This window comes from Phocoena sinus, chromosome 15 (genome assembly GCF_008692025.1).
Source record: "Phocoena sinus isolate mPhoSin1 chromosome 15, mPhoSin1.pri, whole genome shotgun sequence".
NCBI classification, from domain to species: Eukaryota; Metazoa; Chordata; class Mammalia; order Artiodactyla; family Phocoenidae; genus Phocoena; species Phocoena sinus.
The window spans coordinates 39,887,121-39,901,987 of NC_045777.1; the positions used below are offsets into that span (position 1 = coordinate 39,887,121).

Consider the following 14,867-nt stretch of genomic DNA (forward strand, 5'->3'; position numbering starts at 1 on the left):
TCGGTAAACAAAGGACAAACCTTGAAAGGGCATGTAGTTGAGTCATCCCACTCTAGAAGCGGCCCACTGGGGCCCTTGTAATTGATGTATTTGTCAAGAGGGGAGGCTGGGTAATGGCTTCCTGGAAACTCCATCAAGTAGCAACGGGGTCTGATTGAAACTGCTTTTGTGGTGTAATGGAAATGCTATTGATGATTTTCAGAAAAGAGTGAATACGGAAAAAGCTCAAGTTACAGTAGTTTGTTTTGATTACACTATTCTTGGGACAAAAAAAGTGATCGAACAATATACAGCAGTTAAGTGTTTTGTGTGGGTTTTTTTTTTTAATTTAATTTGGGGAATTGTTTCGTTTTATTTTTATGTGTAGGACAGAAAGATTTCTGAGCCTCCTGGTTACTAGATATTACCAAACATTAAGGACCACGAGTTTACGAAGTTATACTTTCATGAGAGTTTTATAAAGTGATAAATGAGAAGTCATGGTCCAAACATGAAGCAAATTAAGTTGCAGCCTGATCTGGAGCAATTAACATGGTAAAGCACAGGAGAACCCACTTGAGCTTGATGTTTGAAACATTCTCCTTTTACAGGCAGAGGCTTATGGCAGACACTTCCCTTCTGATGGGTCTAATCTTCCACTACTGGAATCTGCAGTGAATACATAATCTTGATACTGTCAATGCTGGTATTAATTGTCACTGTTTGGGATCAACATCTAATCAGAGCATAGAAGGCAAGCTGCCTGTAGGACAGAATGCAAATGTTACTATCTATGACAATAATGGCATGGTTCCTAAGGGTTGAGGAGAGGGTTGGGAGTCAGGGAGGAAGAGGAAGGAAACTTACATAGTCCAAGGGGTGAGGGATGGTTGGCAGAGATGATAGAAAGCTGATGAATCAAGAAATAGTGCATTACAGTTGAAATAAAATATAATAAATATACGATTTCAAGTTAGAGTTCTCACAAAAGTCATGCGGAAAGGTGGTGGGGAGTATGAGCTATGTTCATAATTTTTTCCCCCAAAGGAGTCACTAGTTACTGGTTGAGAAACAGAAGCATAAGCACATTCTATAGAGTGAAGGTGAATCCCATGAGAATAACCAGAATCAGAAGCTGGCAGCTCTGGAAACTAGATGGCAAAGGTGACTTTCACATCTTCTTTCTATCCTTCTGTAGCACGTTTACTTTCTCACCACCCACTGAACATATGTAACTTTCTTAAAGCAAAATATGTAAAACCCCACGTCATCGGTAGCACCTATAAGTTGAGAGGAGCCTAAGTTCACCAGGTTTTAGTAGAAAAACTTCACAAACATCAGTCCCTCTAGCTAACTTTAACAAATGGCAAGATTTCACTTATTTCATAAATTGACAGTTTTCATTCTTCTCCTTGAGACAGAGAGTAGGAATCAGTTTACAAATTACTACCTTGGTGATAAAAACTATTTAATATGAGCTAAAATTCTATGACTTATCCTAAAATATGCATTTCTATACTACACCACCAAAATTGAAAGGACAACCAAAAAAAACCCTTACAATTTTCAGGATTAACTTGAATGGACAAGAGTCCAGGCTCAGTAAAGTACAGAAACTCTATTCTAGCAACAGTCTATGAAGCAGTTTTAATAACTGTCCCCCACCCTGCCTCCCAGTACTAAAGACTTATTCTGAGTTTTTATGGAAGGCCCAGGTACGTCCTCTGCATATTTTAAAAGCAAACTCCCTGCTACCTAACTGTGGAAGATATTCAAAGGTTTTGACAATGATTAAGATACCGAAGAAGCAAGTGGCTGCTTGCCTCAGTTTAACAAACAACGGCCATTAAAAACAAACAAACAAACAAAACATTTGCCAGGAGCAACCTGGCTACCAAGTGTCGTGGGTGGGAAGAGAACGAAAATATAGCATGAAAAACAATGAAGTTGGTGATCAGAGTCCAGGTGGAGAAGGACGCATTTCCTATAAAAGTGCATTGTTTTTTTTTTCTTTGACAAATGAGAGGAGAGATTTTATGAAAGTTCTTCAGGCTTTTATAGAAAAAATAATTTTTTTTCTCATAGAAATGCTCAGTCTTTTATTTTACAGACTTATAAACTCAAGATATGTAGGGACTTGTACTACAACAAGGCACAACAATCATACAATACAGACCAGGTACCAACTATACTTGATAAAAGGAATTTTACACAAAGAGCTGAAGTACTACATCCCTGAGAATGACTTGTAGTGCTTATATATAAAAAAAAAAAATGTGTAGAGAAGAATGGATAACTACAGAGTGCTATAACCATACGTAATGCTATACTACACAGCAATGAAAGTGAACAAACTACTGTCACCAGTAACGTAGATGAATCTAACAGGTTTAACATTTCCTTGAAGACATTAGACACCAAAAATACATATTCTATGATTCCATTTATACAAAATATAAAATCAAATAGAACTAATCATGGTGTCAGAAGTCAGCATGGTAGTTAACTTTGAAAGGGGTAGAGACTGGGAGGGGTTATGTGGGAGCTTTAGAGTTGCAGTAAAGTTCTATTTTTTATCTAGATGCTGGTCACATGGGTGGGTTCTGTTTGTAATATTTGCCACGCAGTTGAAGTTAACAATTTTTCTGAGTGTACACTTCAATTAAAAAGTCGACTAAAAAAAAAATAACATATAGGGCTCCTGCTAGTTTATGTGGCACCTTTATGCAGATTTTTAAAAGTGCGCCCCTCTGGATGAATGAATTAGAAAAAGGCACCCCCGTGGGCAGAGGCAGCCCCACCAGTTTGTGCCTTGGCAAATGGAGGGTGGGCTGGGCTCCATCCCCACTGGTATGCTTTGCTAGACACAAAATCACACGTCTGGATGGACATCTGCAAATCTGCAAAATACTCATGGGACCCTTCCATAAGAAGGGCAGGGCAGACATCCTTATCGTACAGATGAGGAAGTGGCATAGAACACTGAGAATGATGTGCAAAGGCATCACAGCTAATAAGCCATGGAGCCAGGGTGGACTTCTAGGCCAGTAGCTCTTCACATGGTTCTGATTCCTTTTGGGGAGGGGAACAGGAAGAAGCTTCTCTCTATGTTACTGTGTATATTGTTATGGGTCATCTCAAACGCTCTGTCAAATAAGGCAGGGGATAAATACATGGTCCGATAGTCTTAATATTGGGCTTTAGTAAAGGTGCTAGGTGCTAAGTCCATTTGAAAAATATGCTATAAGCATATACTCCAAAATGAATATTCACCTTGTAGATGTTGACCTAGGCAAAAAGGGCAGTGGAATAGAGATGTTTACATATCAACAGAGCACCCTGGCCCAACCGTAGGTTAAAATGATCGACTTAAGGATATAAATCTTTCCATCTCTTGGAAAAAATGAAAGAGAAAGACACCCACGCAATGTGTTTGTCTAACTTACCCAGAAGCGTCTGCTTATTTGGGGACGAGTTAGGCTCTGCAGAGCATCTGCAGGATCGGAGGACAATCACTCCTCCGAGCACGCCGTCTTCGCTGGCCAGGAAAGGTGAGCCTAGGCAGAAACGACTCGTGGTCATTTTCAGTAATTTTACTCTTTTCCCTTTCAATTTTCATTTGATTACTGGAACAAACGTGTGGTATGAATAAGCTCTTGAAAGATGCCCATTTCTGACACTCGCCATTGTTCGTACCTTGTGCAGGCGGGATAGCAAAGGCAGGCTTGTGCCCGAACAGGCAAGAGCAGTGCCAGACGCCTCCAAGAAGACATGACTGGGGGTGGAGTGTGCATGACCGTATTCAGAATGGAACTGGAAACACTGCCAGATTAAAGGCCCAAAACACAAATACAGGAAAAAATGCTCAGCAGCTCCCTTTGATCAGCTCTTAGGGATCACTTACCAGGCTCTCCCTGCTGTCAGAGGCATGCCACCAAAAGCTTTGATTTACTACCTTAAATTCAACTTTAAACAATAAGCCACAAACTTTATTACAGACATTTAAAAATGCTCCTGATGGATACACAAAGAAGGGTGAAACTGTATTTCTATTATGAGAGTCTGGTGGTTAGAAACAACCATGCTTCGCAGAGATCTCACACAAACTAAACCATTGTGAGCATTTCAGGAACGCTGCTTTTTAAAACCCCTCATTTTTCCTCCCCAGGGACATCTTCTTCGAACATCTGGCATAGCAAGTGAGCACGTGGAGAACAAATGCAAAATGAGCCCAAGCACTATCAAAGAAAGTAATAAAAATAAAAACCAACCAAATTGGATTTGGGGGGAGCTTCTGGTTAAACTCAGTAGATTAAACACATGCATTTATCGCCACTCCTTTCTCAAATCCCAGTAAACTGGGGGAAGGGGAAGGGAAAAAGGGCATGGCCTAATAAGGACGGAGAGAGAGACAAGAAAAAAACTGACCTTTTAGAAAACAGAAAGAAGATGGACAAGCAGTTGCTCACCTAGTGGACCTGGGAAAGCTGAAACCTAAGCTTCCATGGGGGGGTGGGGAGGCTGGTTGGAGTCGAGGGACACCTGTAAGAAGCCATCCAGTTTTGTCATAAAACCGAATAAAGGACCAGAAATCGGAGGCATCAAGTTCTTCTGAAGGCAGGGGTGCAGGGTGGGCCTGGAATAAAGATGGTTGGTCAAGAGTGTCCAAAAGGAGCCTCTAGACCAGGGGTCGGTAAACTATGACCTGCCTGCTCTACAGCCTGTTTTTGTGCTGTCTGCAAGCGAAGAGTGTTTATTTTACATGTTAAACTTTCTTTTTTTAAGAGAGAGAAAAAGAGAAGGAAGAGGAAGAGAAGAATATGTGTGTGGTAGAGACCACAGTGTAGCCCACAAAGTTTAAAATCTACTCTCTGGCCCTTCATAGAAAAAGTTTGCCGACCCCCGACCTCGAGCCCCAGATTCCTACCTAGAGAGGAAGTTGCTCCTTCCTAACCCTAGAGAAAGCAGGACATTTACTCTCTAGAGATGCTGAACCAGAGGGACTTGAGACTTGGGGTCATCAGGCTCAGCCCAGGGCAGACGGGAGGCTCCATGCTGAAAACAGGGGCTAAAGGGGAGCCTTTATGTTAAACAGTAAAATAACCAGCTCCCTTCACTCACAGGCTCTCAGGATGCAAGAAGGTAGGCTGTTATCCTCCAAGCAAGAGACTGGATAATTCCTTTCCAGTCTCAAGAGTATTTCCAGTCTCAGTTCCAACCAGCTCAAGAGTAAAGACCTATTTGAGAGAACCTAAAAACATAGCGTGTCCTTGCCTTGTGGGGAGGGCTTCCAGATGACAAGTGTGACTCATACACAGAAGGTTTTCAGTTCAGCTTCTCGGTACCTAGACAACCTAGGATCACTAGTTGTTTCCATTAGGCCTCCAGGAAACACAGAAAGCAAACAAGCAAAAAGATAACAGAGGGAAAACTTAGGCAAACACTTTGATCAGAAGAACAATTAAAAACAAAATGGGGAGGTGGATTCCCTGGAGGTCCAGTGGTTAGGACTCAGCGCTTTCACTGCGAGGGCCGGTTTTGATCCCTGATCGGGGAACTAAGATCCTGTAAGCTGCATGGCGCAGCCAAAAAAAAAGAAAAAGAAAAAGAAAAAAGAAGAGAAACACAAAAAAGACAGAATGAGAAATGAGAGAAAAAAAATTTTTTTAAATCAGAAGAACAGGCCAGAAGATCCAATATCTGAATAAGAGGAATTTCCAAGAGAGAAAATAAAAGAAATGAAAGGGAAGAAATTTCAAAAAATAATTAAAAAGCAATTCCAACAATTGAAGGATGAGTGTTCAGACTGAAAAGGCTCATGAACCTCCCAGCACAACACATGGGGGAAAAAAAAAAGAGTGCCATGAAGACATATCACTATGAAATATCAAATACTGAGGAAAGAGAGAAAGGTCTAAAAATTTCCAAATGGGGAAAAAAGATCACAGGGAAGGCAAGGGGATCATAATGGCATCGGATTTCTCAACAGCAACACCGGGAACTAGAAGATTAGGAGATATTATCTTCAAAATGCTGAGAGAAAATTATTTCCAACCTAGAATTCTACCCTTGGCCAAAATGTCCATCAAGCGTGAAAGGAGAATAAAGCTCAACAAAGTCTCAAAGAATTCACCTCCTGTGCATCTTTCTCAGAAAGCTGTAGGATGAATGTGCCTCAGCAAAATGAAGGAGCAACAAAAATAATGAGAAAGAAAAGAAGAGCTGCAAACAGGGGATCCAAAACAAAACAAAAGTGTGCCTGGGTGACACACGGCTACACACGGGCTTGGAAAGCCCAGACCAAAACAGAAGAAAGCCGGAGGAAGCTGGAAAGGTATTTCCAAGGAGGGGAAAAAAATTAAACATACAAGATACATGTTGCATTTGAAATTATTGAGAAGAAATGTTTCAGATTTTGTGGGAAGACTAAGAATGAAAGAGTGATTGGTATAAAAAAAAGTGAGGCAAATATTAACTGCAGAAGAAATAAAAATTTCTACAGGAAATGAAATAGAATCACAGCCCACTACGTAGCTCAGATGTCAACAGCTAGAGTAAAAAATATAAACTCGCGATACTGATGAACTGAAAAATAGGGATATAATACATTAAGAGGAGAAAAGGCCTGTGTGGGTGAGTGTAGGTTTGAAGTTGGAAGTATAAAGGAACTATTAAGTCCTTGCCTTCCCTGGAGTGAAGATGATAACATCTAAATCTGATATCCAAATAATATTTAAAATTGAAAAATCAAGAAATAGTAGTATAAGCATGTTATATTGAATTATAGATGTAAGTTTGAGAAAAAATAGCTAAGAGAGTTAAAAGTAGTAGCCTCCAGGGAGAGGAAAACGAGGGGGTTGTGGAGGGTTGGGACAGGGAACTACTCATTTTCAGTGTAAGCCTGGGGGTACTGCTTGTCTTTTTAAACCACACACACACATTGCTTTGTAAAGAAAAGCAACACAGATTTATGCTGTGGAACTAGGGTAAAGTATTTACTCCTCAGCCTCTTAGACAAGAGGGAAAGGAGACAGGGAATTAACAGTCACTGAGAAACTACCCTGTGTCAGGCCCTAGTTCCATGTTTTCATGTTCTGTAGTTTAATTTTCAGAACCACCATGAGAAGGCATTTAATGATCACCTTACAGATGAGGAACCTGAGGTTCAGAGGGGTTCAAAGACAAGTCGCAGCCACACCACAGTTGAGGAGGAAGGTTTCCCCCCACGTGTCTTGAAGCCCATGGTTCTGCCTGCTTTGCAGCAAAGCCTCTCAGGAACAGGAGACTCTGGATAAGCTTACGTCCCAACCGCCTGCTGGAGAGCTCCACCCCACCTGCACTCAGTCTTGGCACCTCTACAATTGCTCCTTTCTCACCAAATCTGGTCACTTCTCCTGGGGTCCTCACAGCTCACCCAAGCTCAGAACCTTCTACCTCTTCCCTCTCCAATGACTCAACTCTTCAAACCACATCAAGTCCTGTCAGTTCTCTGTGGGTGCACCTGTGCCTGCCTCCGCCCCATCACTCCCACCGACAGGACCCCCATGCACTCTCCTTCCTGATCCAGTCACTCACCTCTTAGAGAAATTAATCCAATGAATGTATACAATGTGCCAGGGCTCGTTGGGCACTGGGGACACAGCAGTGAACAAATGAGGTACCTGCTCACATCGAGTTGAGCAGGTTGGGAGACAAGTAATAAAGTCACAAATCAACAAGGAAATCCACCCAGTTAGTAGGAAGTGCGGTGAAGAAAATGAATCCAGTCGAGTGTTGTAGGGCGTGACTGGGGCTAATACTTTATATCAAGGGTCGGGGAAGGCATCTTTGATAAGACGCTAACCATGTGAAGATCCAGGGAAGGAACATTCCAGGTGGATGAACCAGCAAATGCAGATACCCAGAGGTGGGAAGGAGTCTGGAAGTTCAGGAAATAAAAGGAGGCTAGAGTGGCAAAGCCAAGTGAAGGAGGGGGAGGGAGGGTAGAATCTGAGTTCAGAGGGAAGCGGGGCCACGTCACATAAGGTTAGAAAAGGCCCAGCAAGGAGTTTGGATTTTTCTCCAAGTGTGATGAGAAGATGACAGAGGGCTTTAACCAGGTCAGTGATGGTTTTTATTTGTGTTTGTAGGAGGTTACTCTGCTGTGCAGAACAGATGGGCAGGGCAAGTGTGGAAGCAGGAAGCCACTAAAAGAGCTTGGCTGTGAGACTCCAGTGGCTTGGGTGAGCCTGGTGGCCGTGGAGACAGTCAGCAGAGGGTGGGTCTGGGATATGTTCTGCAAGCAGAACCAATATGGTTGCTCATAGGATGGATATGGGCATGGGAAACTGACATCAAAGTTTACTCTAATAAGAAATATGCACCCCAGCTATGATCATACCGTTAAACCATTCAGATATTTTCAATGACTCCCAACTGCTCACGGAATAACGTCTAAACTCCTTAGCCGGGCCCAGACCTCCTCTCTCTTCCCAACCTATCTCCCTATTATTTTTACACAGCATGTGCTCCAGCCAAATTGGACTTCCTATATTCCATTTCCCCAAGACTTCCCCCGGGCCCATTGTTGTGAACTGTCCTTCCCAGCTCCCTCCTCCTCCCCTCCATGAATTGAAATCTATTCTTCAGCTCCAGGACCTTGTATACAGACCCAAGCTCTTTGGGGTCAGAGTATCTGATTCACCTTTGAGGCCCTCTTAGAGACTAACAGAGTACTTCTACTTATTCACCACCCTCCCCTATCCCCAACCTACACACACACACACACACACACACACACACACACACACTCCTGCCTACACCACTGCAGTGCAGTATCAAGGATGGAAAGACGGTACATGCGTGCTCTGAAAGGGGGTGGGGCCCCTGGGCACCGTGGAAGCTTAAATCAGGGCTCCTCACCCTTGATATGCATTCATTCAAAGAGTCAATGATACAATGATTAAAGTACTATATTTGAAGATTCCAAAATTTTCATGGAAAGTAGTCAGATTTCATATTATCACTGTGGTGTTTAAAAAAACAAAACAAAACAAAACGACACTGACTCAGACCGAAAACCCTGTTTTGACTCTCAAGGTAGTAACTGTGTGGTCTTAAGTAAGACATGTTAAAAAAAATTCTATGCTTCAGTTTCTTCTTTAATATCCAATTATAAATCATGGATATTAAAAGGTATCTTTCTTGGTTGTTGTGAGGGTTGGATTTATATATTAACTCTGTAACCTCTGAGGTGCTATTTAAACATTTGGTGGTAGTAATGTTAAGGGTAGGAGCACACTTCAGCATTTTGCTGGTTCTCAAAGATTATCATGTTGAACAAGATCTATTACTGTACTTACCTGGTTAACCTTCTACATCGGCTGGAACTAGTGCTCAACTGACATTCGGTGATTGGATGGTCGTGGTGATAGAGTATCAATTTCCCAAGTTAAAGTGTTAAACAGTGTCTGTATAAAAGGAGACACTTTCTTGTTCTTCCCAGTAGGAAAAATTAACATAGAGTGACATGTTGGGCTCTGTGATAAGTGCTTTCTATAATCAAATAGGGAATTGGGGGAGGGGGGGCAAAAATTAACTAACTAAGACAATCCAAAGTTCCATGTGCAAGTAGGTGCATAAAGTAAAGAAGACTAATAGAAACAAAGAAATAATAAAAATTAAGCTTCATTCACCCTACTAAAATATCTCAAATTGATTCTTTAAATGCCCAAATCTATAACTACCATGGAATGAAATTATAATTACAGATGCTAAGAAACATATTCACTGTGATCAAATGTGTGTATCTGGATATTAAGATTGTAAATCCAGACTGTAAACAAATGAGACACCTGCTTACTGTATTTGTGCCATATCTTTAAGAATGAAGAATTTGAAGAAATTGGAAAAGAAGATCCCTGTAAGTATTAAAGTAGAGAAGTTAGCGGGAATATTAACCCATATTCTTTTGATTGCTAGTGCCAGAATCTCAATTAGAATGATTTTAAGTAAAAAGGAGGATTCACTGGCTCATAAAATCCAAGAAGGAAAAAAAAAAAACAAACTTCTGGAAGGGTGGGGATGTGATGGGTTTCAGGAACAGCTGGAAACAGCTTCTTCTCTATGGATGGTAATGGCCATCTATAGATAGGTCCAGAGCTGTATACCTGATACAACTTTCGCCACCAGAGTGACTTCTTCTCTTTATCAGGTTTCACATTCTCAGAGGCCATCAGACTTCGAAAGATAGGGAAATCTGACTGGCCTGGCTTTGCCTAGGGGTTAAGCCTAGAGCAATCAACTTTATCCAAGAGTCCAGTGAAGCGGGGTCATGCATGGACAGACAAATCCACAGATGTCCACAAAACACAAATGGATAGAAGACAGGCTACACAACCAGGATATTGGTGCTGTCTACTCGAACTTGGACAAGCCACTTTATCTCTCTGAACCGTGCTTTCTTCCCTCATCTGAAAAACTGAGAGACTGGACTAGTAACCTCTAATGTCTCTAACAGTTCTAACGGGCAGGAGTTTTTTCAATTTTAAAGATTCGTGTCTCCCCACCAGCAGCAACCAGCCATTACTGGATGCCAGCAAGCCAAAACATTAGAGCTTTTGCAAAACGTGATACAACACTTCCTCTTCAACATTTGAGAACCTATCAAGAGAGTAATTCTGTAGCCAGAAGGCAGCTGCTATTTTTCTACCTTCCCATCACATTTAACAAAGAATCTCTGTCTTTTATTTTGTTCTTTGTTTGTTTGCTTTGTTTTTTGGGTTTTTTTTGGTGGTACGCGGGCCTCTCACTGTTGTGGCCTCTCCCGTTGCGAAGCACAGGCTCCGGATGCGCAGGCTCAGTGGCCATGGCTCACGGGCCCAGCCGCTCCGCGGCATGTGGGATCTTCCTGGACCGGGGCACGAACCTGTGTCCCCTGCATTGGCAGGCAGACTCTCAACCACTGCGCCACCAGGGAAGCCCGAATCTCTGTCTTTTAAATACAGTTCTGTGTATTGCTTTCTTCTTTTTAAAATCTAGATGACAAACCACTTGAATGGCATTTTCTCTTCAAGGAATTATACATATATTGAGAAAAAGAGGTACAATGACAGAGAGAGAGAGAGAGAGAGAGAGAGAGAGAGAGAGAGAGAGAGAGAGACATGGTTTGTTTGGAGGTCAAGTGAGAAAGAAAATGGACTAGGGAATAATGAATGTTCCCTACTGAAAACCCATACCTCTAACTTCAAAAAAACAAGAGAGATTATAAATATTCCTTAGACACAAAAGCAGGATAACACTTTATACTTCCTGAAAGATCAAGGCCCTTTCCTCTAAAGATGCACTTCAGTTACCATATCTTTCATGGATGTGAAGTATAGCAGAATGACATGAAGACCACATAACATAACGAGAGGAGCTAGTCCCTAAGTTCAGAGATGACAGTGCCATTAATGAAGTGCCACTATATCCTACCTCTGAGGAGACGCCTACAAGACTGTCGCCATCATCCTATAAGATGTACATTAACTTAACTGCATTCTCTCCTTTCCTGCTCCCACAAAAATCCCAATGGGACAGTTATTACTACATTCATTTGGCAGATGAGAAACCGAAGGAATGAAAGGAAGAAGCTGAGGCAAAGGAAGGTAAATGACCTACGAAAACACAAAGGGGAAGAGGGGAGTGAGGCACCAGATGACTGATCCAGATCCTCTCACTACAAACCCTGAGGACACACCTGCCCTCAAAAACCCACCTCTACCACAGCTCTAGAGTGTCATCATTATGTGCGGTTTTCTGGTGATAAGCATAGTTTTAAAGACTCCAATTGAATTCCTTAGAGAGGAGAGTTGAGTTGGGTTTAGTCAAGTTAAGCTGAAGAAAGCTAAGTGTGGCCAACGACCCTTTTGAAATCCCTTACCTAACAAAATCTGAAATACAAGAACAGTCAATTTATTTCAAAACAGAAAATTCTAAATTATAATCAGAACCTAAACATATCAGAGAGACATTCAGTCTTTGAATAAATTTACTGATTCTGCCACAAAGATTTGGAGCAAGAAACCAAATTAAGGATTCCATTAAAGCCTCTGCTTGTTGGTTTAACCAAACATAGAATGTACACACCTCATACTGTTTTAGAAATGACAGGGGATTTTTTTTTTTAATTTGACACAAGGTTTCTGTCTTCAAGGGAACAATTCAGCTGAGGAGAAAAGACAACACACTTCAAAAATCACGAAGCAATTCAAGCAGGATCGGGGGTTATCTTCTTTTTCTGAATATTCCAGTCCAACATTTTACCTGTATGTGGAGGGATCAAAGATTCCACAAACTCACCCTTAAGTAACGATGACAGGATGAGAATGTGATTCCCTGACAGAGAAGCAGGTTAGAGCAGCCTACAGAGAACTGAAGACTCACGGGAGGGGAAGCCAAAGGGCTGGTTTACCAGCCCTGGTCCTAGAACTTTACATGTTAACGTTAACAAGTAAGACAAAGATCCTCTGCCCTCAGACTCTGCGGGGTCCCTCCAAGCTGCTGGGGGTTGTAGACAACACCATCCCCACCAGTTACAGCTGCCAGAACTTCCATCTCCAGGAGTGTCACAAGGCAGAAATGGTGATAGTGGCAGAAGACAGGGGTCCAGACCAGGTAAAGTGTCTTCCGTGAGGGTACAGTGGGTGGCGCAGTTCACACTTTCTTATTTTTTTTTTTTTTTCTGTACCTGGGCCTCTCCCATTGCGGAGCACAGGCTCCGGACGCGCAGGCCCAGTGGCCATGGCTCACGGGCCCAGCCGCTCTGCGGCATGTGGGATCCTCCCGGAGCGGGGCGAGAACCCGCGTCCCCTGCAGCGGCAGGCGGACTCTCAACCACTGCGCCACCAGGGAAGCCCCCACAATTTCTTATTAATGCTAGACTAGAAGCCATGAATTTGAGAAGTACAACATCCATTCAACAAATGCTTCATATTTTGTAAATATTCACTTTAAAATATTTAAGAATCAACCTTGTGCCAAGCACTGTTTATGGGGCCTTGGGTACATGATGATTAAGGCAAAATCTGTATCCAACATGGTCTGAATGTTTGTGTCCTCTCAAAATCATATGTTGAAAATCTAATGCCTAATGTGACAGTATTAGGAAGTGTGGCCTTTAGGAGGTGAGTAGGTCATAAGAACAGAGTTCTCATGAACATGATCAGTGTCCTTATAAAATAGGCCCAAGAAAGTTCCCTCTCCCTTCTGGCCATGTGAGGATACAATGAGAAGTCCGCTACTGGAAGAAGGCCCTCACCTGACAATACGGGCCACTGGATCTTGAAGTCCCAGCCTCCAGAACTGAGAGAAATAAATTTCTTTTGTTTATAAACCACCCAGTATGTGGTATTTTGTGTGGGTAGCGCACCCGGAAGAAGACACCAAGTCATCTATGATATGAAGACAATAAACAAATACTACCAGTGGTAGAAAGGAAAATCAAGTAGCATAGGGGAGATAACAGTAATATGGTGGGTACACAGGGAGACAGCATTTTAATCAGGATGGTCAGGGATAGCTTCTCTGTCCTGGGATAATGATAAATAAGTGACCAGCGAGACATCTGAAGGAAAAAAAAAAAAAACCCTAAGCAAGTGAGAGAACAGCAATACAGGTATTGGGGCCTTGAGGCAATGATGTTTCCAATGTAGTCAAGAAACCTAACCCCGTATATAATCATGCCAGACCACCAGGGTGTTCCTCATTTCAAGTCAAGAGAAGGAAGGGCTAGTGTTCAGCTGCCTGTTAATGGCTGGTGTCCCTACTGGTAATTAACTCTCTTGACTCTCCCCTGACAAAAGGCACATTTTCAATTTATTACTGTACTTTAAAAAAATGTACTATACATACAGATTCTAAATACTCAAACAAACAAGCAAACAAAATAATATACAGTTAGCTCTCTGTATCTACAAGTTTCACATCCACAGATTCAACCGTGGATCAAAAATATTTGAAAAAAAAATCCCAAAACTTGAAATTGCTGCACTCCAGCACCTATTTACATAGTTTTTACACTATATCACATACTATAAGTAATCTAGAGATGATTTAAAGCAGACAGGAGGATATGTATAAGTTTATATGCAAATACTACACCATTTTATACAAGGGACTTGAGGATTAATATCACCAGGGGGTCCTGGAACCAAACCCCTCGGCAGACACTGACTGTAAATGAAAGTATGCCTTACTGCAGTGCCATTCCATAGAGGTGAGTACCACCAAAAGCCCCCTGTATAGCCTTTCTGAAATTATCCATAGTGACACACACATCCTTTTTTAATTTTTCACTCAATTGGACCATGTTACATAAACTATTCTGTTTCTGGCTTTTAAAATTCAATCATTTAACTTGGAGATCCTTCCATATCAGCACACACAAATTTAGCTCACCCTTTTTAACAATGAATATACTCTTGGACATATATGCTATCACTTCTTTAATTAGTTCCCTAGGGGTGGGCATTTAGGTCATTTCTAGTTTTGTTTGTTGCCATTACCAATAATGCTGCAGTAGACGTCTGGACATGTACCTTTCATACATGTATGAATATACAGGATACACTTCTCAATGTAGAGCTGATGAATCAATCAGCATATTCACTGAAATTATTTGCTACAGATTCCCAAACGGCCTTCTAAGAAGATTATACGCATAGGAAAGTGATTGAGAGTACCCGTTTCCCCATAACCTTACCAAAACTAGGCATCAGCAAACTCTTTGATTACTACTAATCTTATACATGAAAAATGATATCTGATTGTTGCTTGTTTTGCATTTAATTATGAAAAATGTTCAATGCCTATGAGCCATTTGTATCTCCTTATCTGTGAGTTGCTTTCACATCTGTGACACACACAAC

At 41.7% G+C, this 14,867-nt stretch overlaps 1 protein-coding gene across 3 annotated transcripts in view; it reads right to left on the reverse strand.

The window, feature by feature from the left end:
- TASP1 (taspase 1) overlaps nucleotides 1-14,867 on the reverse strand; it is a 248,776-nt gene that overhangs the window by 45,730 nt on the left and 188,179 nt on the right. For all 3 annotated transcript variants that reach the window (XR_004345945.1, XM_032606609.1, XM_032606608.1), the window contains one exon: nucleotides 3,426-3,536. Coding sequence is in view for 2 of the 3 variants with exons in the window: in XM_032606609.1 (XP_032462500.1) it covers nucleotides 3,426-3,536 (111 nt within the window). In the remaining variant the exon portion in view is untranslated. The remainder of the gene's footprint in view (nucleotides 1-3,425; nucleotides 3,537-14,867) is intronic.